This window comes from Diabrotica undecimpunctata, chromosome 7, assembly GCF_040954645.1.
Source record: "Diabrotica undecimpunctata isolate CICGRU chromosome 7, icDiaUnde3, whole genome shotgun sequence".
Taxonomy (NCBI): Eukaryota; Metazoa; Arthropoda; class Insecta; order Coleoptera; family Chrysomelidae; genus Diabrotica; species Diabrotica undecimpunctata.
In genome coordinates, this window is record NC_092809.1 from 112486184 (window position 1) to 112506579 (window position 20396).

Here is a 20396-nt window from a genome sequence, read left to right on the forward strand (position 1 = left end):
GTTAAGGAAAAGAAGAACAAATATATCTAATATCAAAGATAGTCAAAGACTCCTGCAAAATCTTGTACAGCTTGCAAAGCCAGCTTAATGAATCAACAAAGGAGAACGACAAAAGAAAAATCAAAAACATGGGATTAGAGGCAAGCTACCAAATATAGTAGGATTCGAAATAGAACGAGCTTTAAAAGAGCTAAAAAATAATAAAGCTCCAGGACACGATGGTATAATTGCCAAACTCTTAAAAACAAGCAAGACCAGTAACATTCCCTATACTAACAGAGGTATTTAATAGATGCCCTCACAATAGCAAAATCCTAAAGATTGGAACGAGAGTCTAGTAATACTCTTAAACAAAAAAGGAAACAGATGTTTCCTAAAGCATTTTATAGACCTATTTCATTACTCAGTCAAGTATTCAAACTGTTTATGAGAGTTAGTAACAATGGGTTGACTTACAGAATAAATAATTATCTACCGGTTAAACAGGCTGACTTTCGCAAAGAATATAGCACATCAAACCATCTGCTGCCAATGAGGTCACTGATAGAAAAGGCAAACGAGTACCGAGTACCCATACTTCTTGCCTTCGGAGATTATGAAAAGGCATTTGATGGTATCGAGGTGCAAGCCATAGAACAAGCTATTAATAATTGTATAATAGATCCAAGATATAGGCAACTAATACATAATATATATGAAAATGCTACTATGATAGTACAACTGACGTATTCGCTGACGACGTCGTGATTATATTGTAGTAGACGAATTTAAATACCTTGCATCTATGATCGGGGTACTCGATGACTGAAAAATTGGAATTGGGCTAAAAGAAAAGATAAACAAGAGTGTTGCGGTGTGAAGTTGGTATACGATGGTGAAGTGTGGCCTGTAAAGAAATTTTAGGAAAAGAATATGTAGGTAGCTGAAATAAAAATGTTATGATTGATGATGGGTAAAACTACAAGGGACAAGATAAGGAACGACCTGATTTGGTAAAGAGCCGGGTGGCTCGGGTCTCGAAAAAAGTTCAAGAATAAAGACTGCAATGTTTTGGTCTCGTCAGACTTACTGGGAGAAGGATAGAGCTGTTAATAGTTGAGGGAAAGACAGGTAAAGGAAAACCAAAGAGAAGATCGAGGTATGACGGAGGACACGATGGAAAGAAATGAGAGACAACGAAGAATAAGGAACAGCAACCCCTAAAAAAAATGAGAAAGAAGAAGAAATTCTGAAGATTGGGAATCATCAAAGTTACACGTATTTTGATACTATAAATAAGTAGTTATTTGAGGTACTTAGTCATTTTCGTAATTTTTAAAATTAATATGTTTTACATCTAGAATTGTGTCCCAGAATATGTGGTATTGCTTTTTTCTTAATTTTCCTTCTTCGTTGTAAGCAAATTGCCTATTTTAATGTCATACAATTATTTCTTCCATTCTTAGGGCACCCCTTTCGGAGATAACCCATCCTCCGACATCCTACTCGTGGTTTAACCCGAGCGATTCTTGAAGTACTTCTTCTGTCTTCTATTCTGAAAATTTCTTCATTCCACCCTCTTTTAATTTTTTATAACTGTTTTAATAATCGAACTTGAATATTTTTCTCATGATTTCGCTTCTTAGTCTATATAGTTTTATACTATGTTAAGCGATTATGAGCAGTGTTTTTTTTTTTAATACCTGTTAAAACCTATTTTGTTTCTGCATTTATTTTAATATTTTGTGATTCGTGACTCTCGTTACCTTATTATTCTTCACATATAGAAAGGTTAAACGCTTCTATTAGCGTTTATTTTGTATAAAACACTTCGTTTTTTGTTTGCATAGTATACGATTGGGCATTTACACACTGTATATGTACATATTTATAAAATCTTAAAATAGTACTTACCTGTAAAGAAGTTACCTGGTCTACTAACAGTTTAATGTATTATCTTAGATTTTGTAGTGAAAATATCTTATCAATATATTTTAAGTACTAGTACTATCTAGTACTTCTATAAATTTGTAAAATAATTTTTAATATTGTGTTATCATTTTTTCATTATTATATTCAATACTAACGATGATACCCGGAATTAGGCAACAACATAAAGAGGATGTTAAAAAGAAAATGGAGAACTGATGATAAACTTCTGCACGAATAACAACCTTTTAATAACAGCCGTGGACAAAGGTCTATAATAGATTATGTTTTAACCAACAGAGATATATATCCATCGAAAATAATCGACATAAGATGCCTCAACTCAGCAGATGTAGGTAGCGACCATAGTCTAGTTTTATGTAAAATAAGAATCATCCTGAAATACTTCACACCCAAGAGAGCGGCGCCAACACAAACAAAAATCAAAATTAGAAGGACTAACTATGGAATCCACGGAATACTTAAACAGAAAAAGAATATCAAAGAACATCGCTGGGAATGAAATATTAGAAAACGATAACATCGAGGAAAGCTGGGGAAATCTTAAAAATAACATAACTAACGCAGCAACAGAATCACTTGCAGAGAGGAAAGTAACAAGCACTAACATATCAAAAAAGAAATAACCATGGTTTAGAGAGGAAGTGAAGACAAAATGTAAAGAAAGAAGAAAGCATTTTTACGATACAGAACACAACAAACACAACAGGCATATAACCACTATAAATGAATTAGAAATGAAACGAATACTTTATTTAGACAAATACAAAGGGAACACTGGCAGAGCTTCTCAAAACAGATGGAACACGACTTCTACGGAACACAAAAAGAAATTTGGAGAATGATCAGAGGACAAAGAAAAGAGATGAACTAACTAATAAAAACGAAACATATTCAGAAGGAAACATAGATTACTTTCGATCCCTATTTGCTACAGGTGACGATAATGAACCACCAACATCAGAGGTGACGACAAACGAAGAAATAAATATTGAGGAGGACGAGGGAAAGGAAGCATTAAGGAAATTACAAAATAGAAAATCACGAGGAGAGGACAAAATACCGAACGAACTCCTAAAGTACGGAGGACCAGATCTGGCCACACAACTATTAAAACTAATCCAAAGTATAATAGAACAAAACAGAATTCCTCAAGAATGGAGATCAAGCATCCTAATACCTCTCTTTAAAAAGGAAACCAATGGAACCCGGAAAATTACAGAGTAATTAATTTATTAAACACAACACTAAAATTACCAATAAATTGATAACAAATAAACTGAATGAAATTATAACACTAGCAGAAAAACAACAAGGTTTCAGGTCGGGAAGATCATGCACCGACGTTATATTTATAATGAGGCAACTACAAGAGAAATCATTAGAATACAACAAACCGGCATATCTATTCGTGGACCATAAGAAGGCATTTGACCGGGTTAATTAAAGGACGTTATCCACTTATTGTACGTAAGAGAGATACCTCTAGGAATAATCAAAACGATCGAAAATATTTACCAAAACAACACAAAGATAGTAAAAGTGGAAGAAGAACTAACCGACTATTGAAGCTGGTAATTAGATAAGACAGGGAGATTCTCTGAGTCCTCTATTATTTAAATTAATTATGGATGAAATAATAAAAAACGCAAGAACTAAAAAAGGATACCAAATTAAAATAATCTGCTGTACAGACGACGCAATAATCTCAATAAAAGTGAAGACGATTTACAACGTATGCTGCACCCATTATCTTAATTTCCCCAAAAAAGACAAAATGCATAGTTGCAACAGCAAAGAAACACGACCTGACACAGAGAGGACAAAAAGGATATTAAAAACAACAGAGATGAAAACACTTAGAAAAATTAATGGTAAGACACTATGACACAGAACTAGAAGTACAGATATACGACGTAAATGTAAGATGGAGAACATTAAGAACTGGGTAAGGAATAGAAGAGTAGAATGGAACGATCATATAAGCCGAATGACAACAAATAGAGTAGTAAAGACGGCAAGAGACGGTTCCTCCATAGGAAGACGATCAGTAGGAAGACCACGAAAATGATGGAACGACAACTTACTGGAGGCACATTGACAAACAGACACAGTCATGTCTACATAAAAAGAAGAAGAAGACTAACGATGAAAATGTCAATAGATAAGACACGGAATATAATACACCATTATATTTTTGTTCCATTGGAATCCATTTCAGGATACTGCAGCCTTTGAGCTTATTGTGCTTATCTTCTATATTTTTTTAAAACACACATTCCAAAATGTTTTTATCCTCTACTAGTTTATCGAGGTCTTTTGACGCATCACCACAAATCGGATGCAAAAATCTCAAGATAAAAATAGGTGGACAATTTTACGAGACCTATGTTAAGCACAAATATAGGCTAATTGATGATAAATCACATTGTATAAGGGGAAATATGAATTCTTTAGAGAATAATGCGATTTATTGGATGAAACTGTCAATTGCTCTTTTTAAACAATCGTTTCAAAATAAAGTTCTTTAGCAGCAACTTTCATTTATCTCTTATTCTTCTTCTTCCTCTTTATAAGCAATTCCGCTTGTTCATTGGCGGGATTAATACCTCTATGGAATTTTGTCACTCCATCTTTTGCGCGGTCGTCCGATACTACTTGTGCCGATTGATGGCTCATCTCTAGCTATTTTGACGACACGGGTCTTCTTTATTCTGCTTATGTGGTTAATTTATTCTTTTTTTTCTATTTTGTGTTCATTCATTTATACACTGTACGTTACATTTTCTTCTAATGTTTTCACTTCTCTTTTGACCTCTCAGCCTATTTCCTGTAATTCTTCTCAGCACTCTCATCTCTGCCTTTTCCGGTCGTCTTTGCATTATGGCTGTGTCAGGTCTTGTTTCTGAGGTATATGCCATTATTGTTCTTTATTGTTCTTACACTGGCTTTATAAATTCTTGACTTTATCTCAGTGTTAATGTGTCTGTTTCGCCATATAGTGTTCTTAAGGCATCTTGCCAGTCTATTTGCTTTTTGTAGTTGAGCACTTACTTCTTTGTCCAGGTCTCCAAAGCTGGACAGTGTCATTCCCAGGTATTTTACCATTACTTGTTCAATACTGATGCCATCAATTTCTATTTTACATCTGGTTGGTTCTTTGCTAACTACTATTGTTTTAGTTTTCTGAGAAGAGATTGTCATATTCAATTCTTTTGCTATTATGTTAAATCTGTGTACCAGTATTTTCAGACTATCTTCATTTTGGGCTATCAATATTGCGTCGTCTGCCTAACAGAGTATTTTTATTTCTTTCTGTATGTTTCCCATTCTGTATTCTCTTCCTTTGTTAACGTTTTTGATGATTTCATCCATGATTAAATTGGAGAGCATGGGGCTCAATGAATCCCCTTGTTTTATTTCGATGCCTATTTCTATAGGTTCTGTAAGTTGTCCATCTATTCTGACTTCCATTTTGTTGTTTTGGTAAATGTTTTCGATAATTTCGATAGTTTTTATAATGTTCAGGGGAACTTCTCTATTATACAGAAGGTTGGTCTATTCTACTCTAGTGATTTCTCAGTAATTTGCTTTCATTTATAAAGTTAAAAATTCTGTAAACTTTAAAATTAGTGAAGTCGCAAAGAAATGCACATTTTTCATTAAAAATAACGTTGAATTTTTCAATACAACTCGTGACGTTTGGCATCATGAGTTTTTTCGTGAGAAAAAAATTTATTGGATAATTAAAATTTATTTTAGTCAGCAAAATAAAATATTCTAAATGCTAAAATTATTTTGTTGGAAAAGCGTTAACAATAAAAATGATGCTTGGACTCACGAGTTTCCGATCGTGACGCGATCGTGAAAAATTATTTTGGATATTAAATTATTAATGAAGTAATAAATATTATCTGTAAGTTTTTAGAATATCCCGATAAGGTGTTTTTCATATAAAAGCTTCACAATACTAAAAAAATACCCTTTCAAAAAGTAGTTTTTTGTCGCAGGTAAGCATTTCAAATAATTTCTAATTATCTAAAGTATCAAAAAACCTCCACGTTAAGATTTATTTATTTTCTTTTTATTCTTGTTACATTTTGTGAGACATTCCGCATTGTCACTTATGCCTGTTCAAATTAATTTTCACAATAATATTTTTATGGCCGCTTGATATTTTACTTTAAAATAATCCCTCTATATGTCGCCATAATGCCGCAAAGAGAAGTCTCAAAACCTTTAATTTATTTAGGTAATTATTTTTCAATATAAATATGTTCCAATAATGTCATATTCCGTCTGCTGCAAGATGTAATATCATTTATGTTCGTCTAGAGACCCCTTTTGTAATTGGGTAAGCTATATTATAATTATGATAATATTGAAGAACATTACACTCACATAAAAAGGTGTCTCCAGGAGGCAGCAACAGAAGCCATTGGATACCAAATCCAGAATCAAAGAAAACTTCCATATCGGTTTGACGAAGAAATAGAACAAGAAATAAAGAAGAAAAGAGACCAATATCAAAAATTCTCAAATACAAAGAATATAACGGATAAAATAATCTACAAGGAGTCTCAAGCTAAAGGACGAAAAATGATGTGTCGGAAGAAAAATGAAGCATGGCAACAAAAGTGTAACATAATAAATTTACATCTAGGAGGACGAAGAAGCACAGAAAGTTGGAGAGTCTTAAAATCTCTACGACAAGATAAGAAAAGAGACATATTAACAATAACAATGGATGACTGGGACCAATATTTTGAGAAACTCCTAAGGGGAGATAGACCACAATTTAAAGACAGCAACGAAACACAAAATATAAATATTTTAACTTCACCCATACGAATAACAACGAAAGAAGTGGAAGATGTATATAGATCTCCAAAAAATTACAAAGCACCGGGTCAAGGCAACATCCCTGCAGAGTTAATTAAACACGGTACAACCAAACTATATACAAGTTTAGCCAAACTGTTCCAAAACTGCATTATGGGAATGACAACCCCAGAGGAGTGGAAGACATCATTCATATCCACTATACACAAAAAGGGCAGAAGGGATGAATGTGACAATTACAGAGGCATTGCTGTGACAAACTCGATTAGTAGAATATACGGAAAAGTAATTAAAAACAGAATAGAAAGCGAATATAAAGACTTAGAGGCTGGGAACAGGCAGGATTTAGGGCAGGTAGATCTACTGTTGACCATTTGTTTTGCATTACACAGCTTATTGAACAGAAAATAGCCATTAATCAAGAAGTACATTTATTGTATGTAGACCTACGAAAGGCTTATGATAGAGTACCACATTATAAATTATGGGAAGCGTTAGAGAAAACAAACATAAATGCGACGAAGGAACTGTACGCTAATGCTAACTCAAAGGTAAAGGTTGGAAAGAATCTGTCAAGTGGATTCCAAATGAATAAAGGCCTTAAGCAGGGGTGCTGTCTCTCCTCGACGTTATTTAAAATTTATCAAGAACAAGCTCTAAAACTGTGGAAGCGCAAATGTAGAAATATGGTAATGCCGGTTAACAGCAATAGCATATACGCTTTGTCATTTGCAGATGATCAACTAGTGATAACACAAGATTATGAAGATATTGAGTATATGACTCGAAAATTATTCGAGGAGTATAAAAAATGGGGACTTGAAATCAATATCCAAAAAACCGAGTATATGTTTATCGGTGGGAAACAACAAGACCTCATATTGGAAGATGGCGAAGTTATCAAACATTGCAACACATATAACTATTTAGGTATGATCATCACAAAAGAAGGTAAGACAGACGACACAATTGAGGAGAAAAACAACCAAGCAAGAAAAGCAATTTCCCTTCTCAATAGTATCCTTTGGGATCAATCAATCTCTAATAATAACAAGCACAAGATATTTAACACAATCATTAAAAGTATAATTACCTACAGTAGTGAAGTATGGCAAATACAGGAAAGATACAAGAGAAAACTTGAGGCAACGTAAATGGATTTCTGAAGACGTTCAGCTGGAAAATCTAGACTAGAAAGAGTAACGAACAACAGAATAAGAAAATTATGAAAGTAAAACATACAATAGTAGACGATATTAGTACCCAACAACTCAGATGGTACGGTCATGTACAGAGAATGTCTGAAGAACGTCTCCCAAAACAAGTCTTATTGTGGATCCCTCACGGTAGAAAAAAAGAGGAAGACCCCACCTTAGTTGAAGAGAAGGCATCAATAGAGAAATGAAAGACAGAGACATAGAAGAAGACTTGTGGATGAATCGAGAGGAGTGGCAACTGGGTATCGGAATACATGTAGTAGAACGTTTTAAACCGATCTATATATACAGGGTGGTCCTTAAGTAATTGTACAAACGAAAACCGTAAATTCTACACTTTAGAATATTACGATTTAAGCCAACTTGCTTTAATAAAATGTTGATATTAAGAAAGATACAGGGTGTTAAAGTGAAAATTTAAAATTCTATTTTTTGCTATAACTTTTACGTTTGTAAATACTTTTGGACAAAAATTTATATTTGGATGCTTTAAAGCAGGATAAATTATAATATTATACAAACTTTAATGTAACTGATAGAGGGCGCCACATATACCACATGTGTGGCATAGATTTGCGCTTAACTTTTTTGCTCTTTAAGTTAGCTCTATTTGTGTTAAAAAATATAAAGATACATTATTTTTACAAGGAAAAGGTATACTTGTTAGTAACCTCAAAATTTAACCATTTTCAAGATATTAGCATTTTATAAGTCAGTTGCTTAATAATTCTTAGTTGTAATATTTGTGCGGCAAAGCACTGAATACCTGTAGATAAGCATAATTCACAGTTTATTCTTATTACAACAACTCAAAGATAATAATGTAACATTACAAAATTTTTGTTATGGCTGCTAAAAGTCTTATTGGAGAAAATATTCTCCATCTTCTTTAGGAGCCGTGTCTGTATTCAGACGTTGGCCGTCATCATGTTTACAATTTCCCTTTTCTATCGCTTCTTAAGTTTCTATACCTACTGGCGTTGTATTACTTTTTCCCTATTGTAAAATGCTGAAAACCCAAAGTATGTGGTTTATGTAAGATGGTACACCACCACATTCTAGAGAGAAGGCAGTGAGAACATACTTAAATATAACTGTTCTGAACGTTGGACTGATCGTGGCAGTCATATTCCTTGACAATGTGGTGAGATATTGATATAATTATTTAATTTATAAAAAATCCCAAAAGAATACTAATTATTCATTACGTAAATTGTTTACCCATTTTTATTAGGACAATTAGAAACTAAAGCCCAGGTATTGAATAACACAGATGTGTCGTGTTTCATAATACTTTTGCTACCAATCTAAACTTAAAGACTCAGCATTTTTACAAAAACATCATCATTGGCCTAATAACCGATATTGTTATAAATATAGTAAACACACAGGTAATTTAGTTTAGCATAATATTAGTTCATTAGTTAATCATAATAGACCATTTGTTAGAGATAAAAATATAGTTACTCGTAAGCTGTAACGTAAATATATGAATAAGTAATGTCATCGATAGGTAATTCCGTGTTTATATAAGTAACCAATGAATCAGATACATCACAGTTTAATACATTATTTAACCTCTGCGACAAATAAGATGTAGTTCCATAATATACCATAAGGTTTGGATATGTATCCAAAAGAATATATTCATCCATTATACATTATAGCCACCACGTAGCCCAGAATTTAATCCGCTTGATTTTGGTTATGGGGCGTATTAAAACAACGTGTCTATAAGAATCCCATAAACAATCGCAATCAACTATGGGAAGAAATAAATACTGCAGCAGTTTCTTTAGAACCAATGATGCTATTTAATATGAGACGATCTTTTATGTAATATATTGACAAATGAATTAAAGAAAATGGTAGACATATCGAACACTTACTTTGACAAAAAGTAATGTTATTTAGTTTAACTATTTCTTAATTTGGTTTGTAAACAAAATGTTTTAATTATGACTTTAATTTACCAACAACAAAAACGTAAAATGTTTGATGTAAAATCCTATTATTCTGTTTTTGTCAAATCGTATTATTAATTATCCTGCTGATATATTTATTTTATTTAATATTTCGTTAACTATTAACTTTATTTAAAGGTATTTTATACCAAAATTTAGATTTATTAATGTTTTTGTCTATTTTTTCTTCGTTGCCTGAAATAATTGCCTTCACTCAGAATTATGCAGCTGATTTGTAAAATGCGATTATCATGAAGCATTATCATTGAATACATTATCATGTTTTGAAGCTAATTAAAAGGTATACCTTTTTTTTGTTAAAATAATGTATCTTTAATATTTTTCGTCACAAATACAGGTAACTCAAAGAGCAAAAAAGTTAAGTGCAAATTTATGCCACATATGTAGCATATGTGGCGCCCTCTATCAGTTGCATCAAAGTGTGCATCAAATTATAATTTCTCATATTTAAAAGTACCCAGTTGTTAATTTTTATGCATAAATCTTTACAAACATGAAAGTTATAGCGAAAAATATAATTTTAAATTTGCACTTTAACACCCTGTATCTTTCTTAATATCAATATGTGATTAAAGCAATTTGACTTAAATCGTAATATTTTAAAGTGCACAATTTATGGTTTTCGTTTGTACAATTACTTAAGGACCACCCTGTATATATATATATATATATATATATATATATATATATATATATATATATATATATATATATATATATATATATATATAAACGTGTTTTAACCTTTAAACCTTTAATTGTATTTTTTTTTGTCTATCCGAATCTTATTGTTACCATTTGTTACTACAATACAGTTAAAGATTCTGCAGTGATAAAGTGATTAACTAACTCTAATCTGATTTGCACTAATAAGTTATTTATGGACTTCTTTCAGTGTAAGACTGAGTAACAAATATGCTGAAAACAGGTACTTTCCACTTTTTTATTTGAGTTCAAAGAGTTTTGCCCACTATGAAACTATATACAAATTTAGTTTTTATATTAAATAGATTAATGTTACATTTATTTATTTATATAAATAATCATTTATATAAATACAGTATCCAGCAAGATCACTTATCTCTCATTAAACATTGTATGTCCAACACTTATTTCATCTTCCAAAATCAATTCAACAGACAAATAAATGGTGCCCCAATGGGCTCCCCACTATCTCCAGTAATTGCCAATATCTTTATGCAAGACTTCGAGACCCGAGCACTATCCACATCAATGCTCAAACCCACATGTTGGCTACGATATGTTGACGATACATTCGTCATTTGGCCCCATGGCAGAGATGCTTTTGTGTCTTTTCAAACCCATCTGAATGGTATACATCTTAGTATCCAGTTAACGATGGAGGTGGAAACTGATTCATCCCTACCGTTTCTCAACGTTATCATAAAGAAAAATCGATTTCAAGGTTTTCGTCACTCTGTACACCTCATCATCCCCTTTACAAATTAATTCAGTCATTAATACACTTATCTCCAGATCAATACGCCTTTGCAACGATGCAAGTAGACCTGCTGAGCTCTCTGCTTTAAAACAAGCCCCCATCCAAAACGGTTACCGCGAAAATCGCATCAATAGGAGCATCCTCAGACATCAATCTCCCACTCAATCTCAACCCAAAGACTCAGACCCTCATCATACGAAAGCTTTTCTTCCTTACATCAAAGGTGTCACTGAGAAAATCGACAAAACTCCAAAATACAAGAGGAGTAAAGACAATATTTATCCCCCAACAAAAGCTTTTATCTCTTGTCCGATCAATCAAAGACAACATTCCAAATGAACAACACGGAGTTTATAAAATTTCTTGTCCAGACTGCCCCTTATCCTATATAGGCCAAACAAATCGTAGAATCCAAAATAGGATTTATAAACATTCCATTTCTGTTTGCAATTCCGACTCAATTTTAGCTCTAGGTCAACACCCTCTTCATACAGGTCACAAAATTGATTTTGAAAACTTCAGAACCATAGCCCCCATACGCTTCTATAAACTAAGAATTATCCCCGAAGCCATAGAAATTGGAAAAAGGTCAATAAAAGAGATGACGGCATACGGTTACTTTCGACTTGGAGACCTATCATAAAGAAAATACTGTCTGCTCCACCCGTCAATCAAAATTCTATTGTCAGAAATGTTCGAGCCAACCCCTGTACCAATCCCTGAGTCAATCTCCACGCTATCCCCCACGCCAACCTCCACCCAAGCCACGTCACCATCGACGGTCTAAATCTACCCTTCCTCTATTCCCAGCACCAGTAACGTATTGATTAGTGATCAGTGTAGTACTGTCTGCGGTCTCGGGAGACTGAGACCTCGGAAGCCCTGAAGAAGACATCGAAGAGGATGTCGAAAGCTCGGCGAAATTATATATATATATATATATATATATATATATATATATATATATATATATATATATATATATATATTGAAATGATTTCAATATGTTAAAAAGGATACAACTTAAATGGATTTTTATATGAGTTTGTTGTTCATGAATTTCATGAAGCCATCACAATGTGGGTTCGACTCTGAAATAAAAGAGAGAAAAAGATTAGTAAATTGTTAAATAAATTAATTTTGACTTACCTGGTATAGTGTTAATAATTTCTGAATAGTATAGTTGCCTAGTGTATAGGTGAATCGTCTAAACCTTAAAAAGAACAAAAAAAGAAGAATTCTTAAAAAAATATTTAAACATAGAAATTTTGAAAACGTCAGAAAATAAACTGTCAAGCAAGTCTATGGGAGCTAAATTAATAGGGGTTTTGTTAAATAAGAAATTACAATGATGTGGAGATGAAAAGAATAAATTGTATTAGCATTGTAATAGAATAAGTTTTATATCTGAACATTTTTTTTTATAAATTCCCAAATTAGATGTGATTAAAGTGATTATGAGAAATTAATGTGGATTGACAAATGTGTCAGAACAGGACAGTTTTATGGTTTAAAAAAAAATAGAAGACGAAAAGAAAAAAGAACGTTGGTTGCTGTTAGCAACGGATAATAGATTTTGGGGGAGGCCGACAAGAAATTTTGAAAGGAGAGTCCTGAAATTGTGGAATAGGTCGGGAGTGTTTTTTTAACTCGTCTAAAGAGAATTTTAGTTTTTCCACAGTTTCCACAGCAGAGATATCCACAGCAGAGATATTCCAGAGAGTAAGAGAAACAATTTAACTTATAAATTATTATTGGAGTACAGAAATGTCATTTAAATTGAGAAAATTAAAATTCATGAATTAACATAATTGCGATAGGCCTTAAAAAAATTGAAAATATTAATGATCATTAAATTAAAAATAGAATAGTACGTACCTTAACTTCCGAAGAGAGGATTGATATTCCAGTGTCACCAATTATTTTGCGAGTAGTTAGTTTTCTTTAAATAAATCAGAACTGTTTTAAAGTAAGGTTGGATAATAATTTTGGGGATCATTTGAAATTTTGATTATATTTGAATGCAAGTTAAAAGTCAGCGGAATAAAGTGTTCATTTTCTTTTCTTTATAGTTCATTTAAACACTTTATAAAGTTGCAATATTTATTTAGTTTTTAGGTACTTGTATAGAGTCTCCACATTTTGTAATAAATTTTTATTGTCACGACTCTAAACCACATTAAGATTTATACGATTCCTATTTTTGTAAATTTTTAAAGGCAACCGAAGTTGCAGACGAATTTTATTGTTTATATTAAATTTGTTCAATGATAATAAATAACGTGCTTCATTTGGGTTAATTTATCAAAGGTCTAAAGTAAATTTTGGTTTAATTTCTTTTTGAACTCTACCAGGAGACTACAGAGTCGACGTCACACAGTGACAGATTGCTTAGAACACATAATTGAGCTAGCTGAGGTATATATTAAATTAAACAACGAACCACAGATTTTAAAAATTACAACATTTATTATAAATAAAAAAAAAATTAATAAAATACAACTTTTTCAATATATATATATATATATATATATATATATATATATATATATATATATATATATATATATCAGGATCTAGTTTGACTTTTATCCACTGCTTCTATCTTTTCTTCTTTACATGCCATCTCCGCGACGAAGGTTGGCAGCCATCACTGCTATTCTTTTGACACTACAGCCCGAAAGAGTTCAGTTGAGCTGCATCCAAACCATTCTCTGAGGTTTCTCAGCCAGGACATTCTTCTTCTACATATGCTGCGCTTTCCTTGAATCTCTCCCTGCATTATAAGTTTTAGGAATTCATATCTGTCACCACGTGTTATATGACCCAGATATTGTAGTTTTCTTATTTTGATGGAATCCAGTATCTCCCTGCTGTTCTCTATTCTTCTTAGTACTTCTTCATTGGTTATTCTGTCTGTCCAGGAGATGCTCAGCATTCTTTGATATATTCACATTTCAAATGCTTCCAATTTATTGACACATTATTTATTTAAAGACCATGTCTCCACACCATTCAAAAGAACAGAAAATACATTAATTACACTTTAGTACTTGTTTTCTAAGATTTAGGCTGAGGTCTTTACAACATAATATTTGTTTCATCTTATTGAATGCACTTCTAGCCTTTTCTATTCTAACTCTAATTTTTTTGGTATCATTGTTGGTTTCATTAATGTTTGCCCCTAAATAGTTGTAATTCAGAACTCGTTCTATCGTCTTATTATTTACGTGTAGATTGATGTATCTAATATTTTTCTTTGATATAACCATTAATTTTGTTTTCTTTATGTTTAGTGACAGACCAATTTCTTCACTTGCTGCAACAACCTTATCTAAAATTCCTTGTAGATCTGTAATATGTTCTGCTATTAGTATTGTATTATCAGCATATCTAATTTCACGTATGGGTGGGCTATTTATTTTTGTGCCTGCTACTTAATCTTCTAATGCTTTTTTGAATATTTCCTATGAGTATGCATTAAACAGTGATGGCGACAAGACATAGCCCTGTCTAACACCTCTTTTGATTTTTATTTTATTAGTTTTTAAATTATTTATTCTTATGAAAGCTTCTTGTTCCTAATACTTATTTTTATATCCCGTGAGTCATGTTCTTTGTTCTCACTAGTTTTATTAGCAGATTATGGTTCACTGTATCGAATGCCTTGTTATAATCTAGGAAGCATATATGTTCTGGTTTACATCGAAACATCTCTGTATTAGCACATTTACTGCATATAATGCTTCTCTGATTCCTTGAGCATTTCTAAATCCGACTTTTTATATATTCTACGGTGAAAAATCTTTAGGAATGCTTTTAGTATGTGGCACATTAGACTGATGGTACGGTGATCGCAACATTGTCTGGCGTTTTTCTTTTTCGGTATAGTCACGAATGTTGATAAACGCCATTCTTTAGGTAATATATCTGTTCTGTACATGATATTAAATAATTCGACAATAACATGTATATTGCAATCGGCGGCAATATTTCTGTCGGTATTTCGTCTGGTCCTACTGCTTTCCCAGTTTTCATTTCTTTAATTGTGTGTTTTACGTCACTTTCTGTTATTTTTGGTCCAGTCTTTAACCAAATATTACTTATCTATTTTATCTCGTTTGTCGTTAAACAGCTGTTCTATATAGTTTACCCATACCATCAATTTGCTTTCTGTATCCATTACTGTGTCTCCCTTTTCATCAATTAGTATATTTTGTTTGTATTCTGGTCTTCTAGTTCATTCTTTTATTTTCCTGTGTAAATTAAAGCTGTCATGTTTATTTTGTAGCATTTCTATTTCATCGATTTTTTTCTTTTAACCAATTTTCTTTTGCTATTCGAATTTGACGCCGTATTTCGTTTTGTGTTTGCTGCTACAATGATTTATTTTTGTCCTTATATACTCTTCTTTTGTTCATCAAATTTAGTATTTTGTCGGTCATCCAATCTTTTTTCTTTTCCATGGTTTTGCGTAGATACTTTTTTGAAGGTTCTATTAAGGCAGCCTTTATTTTTTCCCAGTTTTTGTTGATGTTATCTTGATTGCATTCCCCTTCAATATGTACGGTGTTTAGTCGTTTATTTATTTTTTCTTTGATATTTTCTCTGATTTCTGGATCTCTTAGTGCATTTATATCAGTTCTTTCTTCTTTTGCTGTCTTCTCTATTCTTTTCATTTTAATTTTCATATGTGCTACTAAGAGATTATGGTTAGATGCTATATCTGCTCCAGGTTGTGTTTTGATTGCAGTAATACTATTTCGATATATTTCTTTGATTATTATGTAATCTATTTGATTTCTCATTATCTGATGAGATCCTTACATTTCTATTACCTAATCCAAAATTTCCCACTATGTTGACAGGCATTTAGATTTCATATTAAAACATATTTCATAATGACGGTATTAGATTTTTGTTTTGATACAGGGCAACGACAGCCTCTTATACATATTTCGACCTCTTTAGGTCTCCTCAGAGCGGTATAGCTACTACTCTGAACCAAAACAAAAATCTTTCCCGTCCTAGACAATAGTTATCAAAATAACTATATACGGACGTAACTACGCCATCTAAAAACAAAAAGAGAAATCAAACGATTTCTACCTAGCGAAACCGAATTCAAATTTTTCCCACTTTGCTTTCTAAAACTTGCAAAGCAAACAGCTTGATAAATTACTCGGCAAGGGAATCTAAAATTGCATTCTACATGCCGTTCATCATGGTCAAAATTCGTAGTGAATTCATTTTCTGGTACTCCAAACGGAGTAAAGTAATAAGACATAATGACGGTATTAGATTTTTGTTTTGATACAGGGCAGCGACAGCCGCTTATACGTATTTCGACCTCTTTAGGTTTCCTCAGAGCGATATAGCCACTACTCTGAACCAAAACAAAAATCTTTCCCGTCCTAGACAATAGTTATCAAAATAACTATATACGGACGTAACTACGCCATCTAAAAACAAAAAGAGAAATCAAACGATTTCTACCTAGCGAAACCGAATTCAAATTTTTCAGTTCAGTTCATTATATCAGTTCTTTCTTCTTTTGCTGTCTTCTCTATTCTTTTCATTTTAATTTTCATATGTGCTACTAAGAGATTATGGTTAGATGCTATATCTGCTCCAGGTTGTGTTTTGATTGCAGTAATACTATTTCGATATCTTTCTTTGATTATTATGTAATCTATTTAATTTCTCATTATCTGATGAGATCCTTATATTTCTCTTACCTAATCCAAAATTTCCCACTATGTTGACAGGCATTTAGATTTCATATTAAAACATATTTCATAATGACGGTATTAGATTTTTGTTTTGATACAGGGCAACGACAGCCTCTTATACATATTTCGACCTCTTTAGGTCTCCTCAGAGCGGTATAGCTACTACTCTGAACCAAAACAAAAATCTTTCCCGTCCTAGACAATAGTTATCAAAATAACTATATACGGACGTAACTACGCCATCTAAAAACAAAAAGAGAAATCAAACGATTTCTACCTAGCGAAACCGAATTCAAATTTTTCCCACTTTGCTTTCTAAAACTTGCAAAGCAAACAGCTTGATAAATTACTCGGCAAGGGAATCTAAAATTGCATTCTACATGCCGTTCATCATGGTCAAAATTCGTAGTGAATTCATTTTCTGGTACTCCAAACGGAGTAAAGTAATAAAACATAATGACGGTATTAGATTTTTGTTTTGATACAGGGCAGCGACAGCCGCTTATACGTATTTTGACCTCTTTAGGTCTCCTCAGAGCGATATAGCCACTACTCTGAACCAAAACAAAAATCTTTCCTGTCCTAGACAATAGTTATCATGTTATAAAACATACTTATTGTTTGTCCTAAGTATTGAATCAAATTCAAAAGAGAACAAGGCGAAGAATTAAAACAAATATATTTAAATTTTTTAGTTTCATTTTGATTTAATTTGGTAGTAACGCTCATTTCTTTTCGTATCTATGTTAATCCACCTGCTCTATGATATTATCTTGATTTTTTTGAGTTCTGTTCTTCATGATATGATTTTTTTCTTTTAAGTAGTATTTAAAATTAGTAACTATCTTTAATAACTTAATAATGTTAATGTCCATTAATAAATATATCAGTTTCCAATTTAACTTTAATTATATAATCCACTATATTTTAGATTTACTATGGTACCAATCATCCTTCTTTCATTAGTTAGTTTAACATGGGCTATTCCTGACCTGCTTCTGGATGATGATCAATTTTTGAAGCCAAAACTAGAACTAAAAACGGAAATATCTGAGAGTGACTTTCGTTTATCTGAAACAACAGTGCCGTCCAAATATGATCTAGTTTTGAATGTACCAAAAGAATGTCTTGAAGGAAAAAGTAAAACTTTCAGCGGTTTCGTGAAAATAGTATTTTCCGTTTCTGAATGGAAACAAAGCATTTTGTTACATTCTTTAGTCAAAATTATGAACATTACAGCAATCGAGTACGAAAGTAGGCAAAGTGTAGATGTTGTTGGATATGATGTCCGTGCTTCTACGGATATAGTGGAGATAAAATTTTCAAACAATTTAAATGTCGGTGTTGCCTACGAAGTACAAATACACTATACTGGCCAATTGAATTCGTTAGGATTGCGAGGAATCTATACAAATAACTATTTAGCTAATGGGGTTACCGAGTATCTTGTTACAACACAATTTCAAACACACTTTGCTAGACTGGCATTTCCTTGTTTTGATGAACCACAATATAAGGCCGTTTTTAGATTAACCCTTATCTATCCATCTGATTTCCTTGCTACTGCCAACACTCCTATTACGGATTCAAAATATAAGTAAGTTTCAGTTTTTTCTTAATTATATAGATAATTTTCTTTTTGTGCTTTAATCATTGAATACTATATTTTTTGCGGATATACCACAATCACTGTCATTAAAATAACATATTTACTTATGTGTCCACTTAAAAACTAAAAATAAAATAAACTAAAAATGTATTGCGTATTTTTGAAATTTTTTAAAAATTCTTTTTAAAAAGTAAAGCACAACATTTAATAAAAGTGTTAATTAATAGCCATAATAAGATTATTATTACTGAATATTAAACTCATTAAACTCATTAAACCTTTCTTGAATTTATCAAAAGCTGCTGTAGCCATACCTAGTCAAATATTGTCCTGAAGCTATTTTCTTGTGGCATGTTAAAGTAGTTACTATTTAAATGGGAATAAGCCACAATTAAAAGTTAAAGTAAGTTTATTGGCGTTTCAATCCCCACTTCCGAAATCGTTCTCAAAATACAAACAGTAGTTTTTTTTTGAAAAAAAAAACAAAATGTATTTAATTTACTAATGTTTGTATTTTGAGAACGATTTCCGAAGTGGAAATTGAAACGTCAATGAACTTACTTTAACCTTTAATTGTGGCTTATTATGAATTCAGATCATTCCCCCATCCTTATTACAATCGCACAGAAGTAATGCAAAAGGAGTTATCTCCTAAGCTAGTAAACAGAAAGACTGGGAAAGCTCCAAAGCAGAACTGGGAGCAATGAATAATATTTCCAAGAAAGTTAAAAACAATTTAACAACCTGATTCCAAAGTAGAGCTATTTACAAAACAGATCCAAGGAGCACCAAAAGAAATAAGAGATACTTCTAAAATAGGAAACTAAGACGAAAGTGGCAACAAAGCAGATATTCATCCCATAAAACAGAACTAAACAATGCAATGCAAAAACTCAGAAGAGAAAATCAAAAAAAATGGCATTACAAAAGCACTGACCATTCATTCTGGAAAGCCACTAAAGCTACAAAAACTCATCATGCACAAGTCTCCAATAAGAACTACGCAGATAGAAAGAATGAACAAAAAGCTTAAAGTTTTGTAAAACATTTAAAGAACACTGGAAATGGAAATTAAATTTGTGACGCTAAAGCAGCCCAAAAGTATATAAATGAAAAACATTATCATGGAAAAGCGCCTGGATTCGATCTGGCAACAGGAGACATATTAAAACAGCTTTCAAAAAATGCAATAGTAAAAATTATTCACTTAATAAATGCACCATTTAGACATAAGCATGTGCCGCTTGACTATAAGAGCTCTTAATGACAGGAAATCCAAGTAAACCACTAAATAAAGTTTTATTATAAAGGTCTAATCTATATAGCTAATATGTAGAACATATTTGCACAACTATTGCTAAAATATTGTAGCGTGTTTTAATAAAACGAGCAGTTCAAATTTATCTAAATATATTTATTTATAAGTTTACAGCACAATAACTTTAACAAAAGCGCTGCTCATATGTACAAGTTATTATCTACTAGAATAATCTGGAAAAGTCCATCTCTATTTCGCTTGTTTGACGGATCGATCTCTCCCCTGGTCGATACATCCGGAACCTTCGAGAACACACATCATCGTTCTCGAGATGCAACCGTTATATGGGCTACATCAAATGC

General features: G+C 32.2%; 2 protein-coding genes across 2 annotated transcripts in view; one reads left to right on the forward strand and one right to left on the reverse strand.

Moving 5' to 3' along the window:
• Nucleotides 1–1969, reverse strand: part of LOC140445720 (aminopeptidase N-like) — a 69236-nt gene extending 67267 nt beyond the window's left edge. The window contains exon 1 of the mRNA XM_072537999.1: nucleotides 1894–1969. The gene's annotated coding sequence lies outside the window, so the exon portion shown is untranslated. The remainder of the gene's footprint in view (nucleotides 1–1893) is intronic.
• The window catches only part of LOC140446600 (uncharacterized), a 204139-nt gene that overhangs the window by 129814 nt on the left and 53929 nt on the right, over nucleotides 1–20396 (forward strand). Inside the window, exons 17-18 of the mRNA XM_072539171.1 lie at nucleotides 5890–5939; nucleotides 18099–18764. Coding sequence (XP_072395272.1) covers nucleotides 5890–5939; nucleotides 18099–18764 — 716 coding nt within the window. The remainder of the gene's footprint in view (nucleotides 1–5889; nucleotides 5940–18098; nucleotides 18765–20396) is intronic.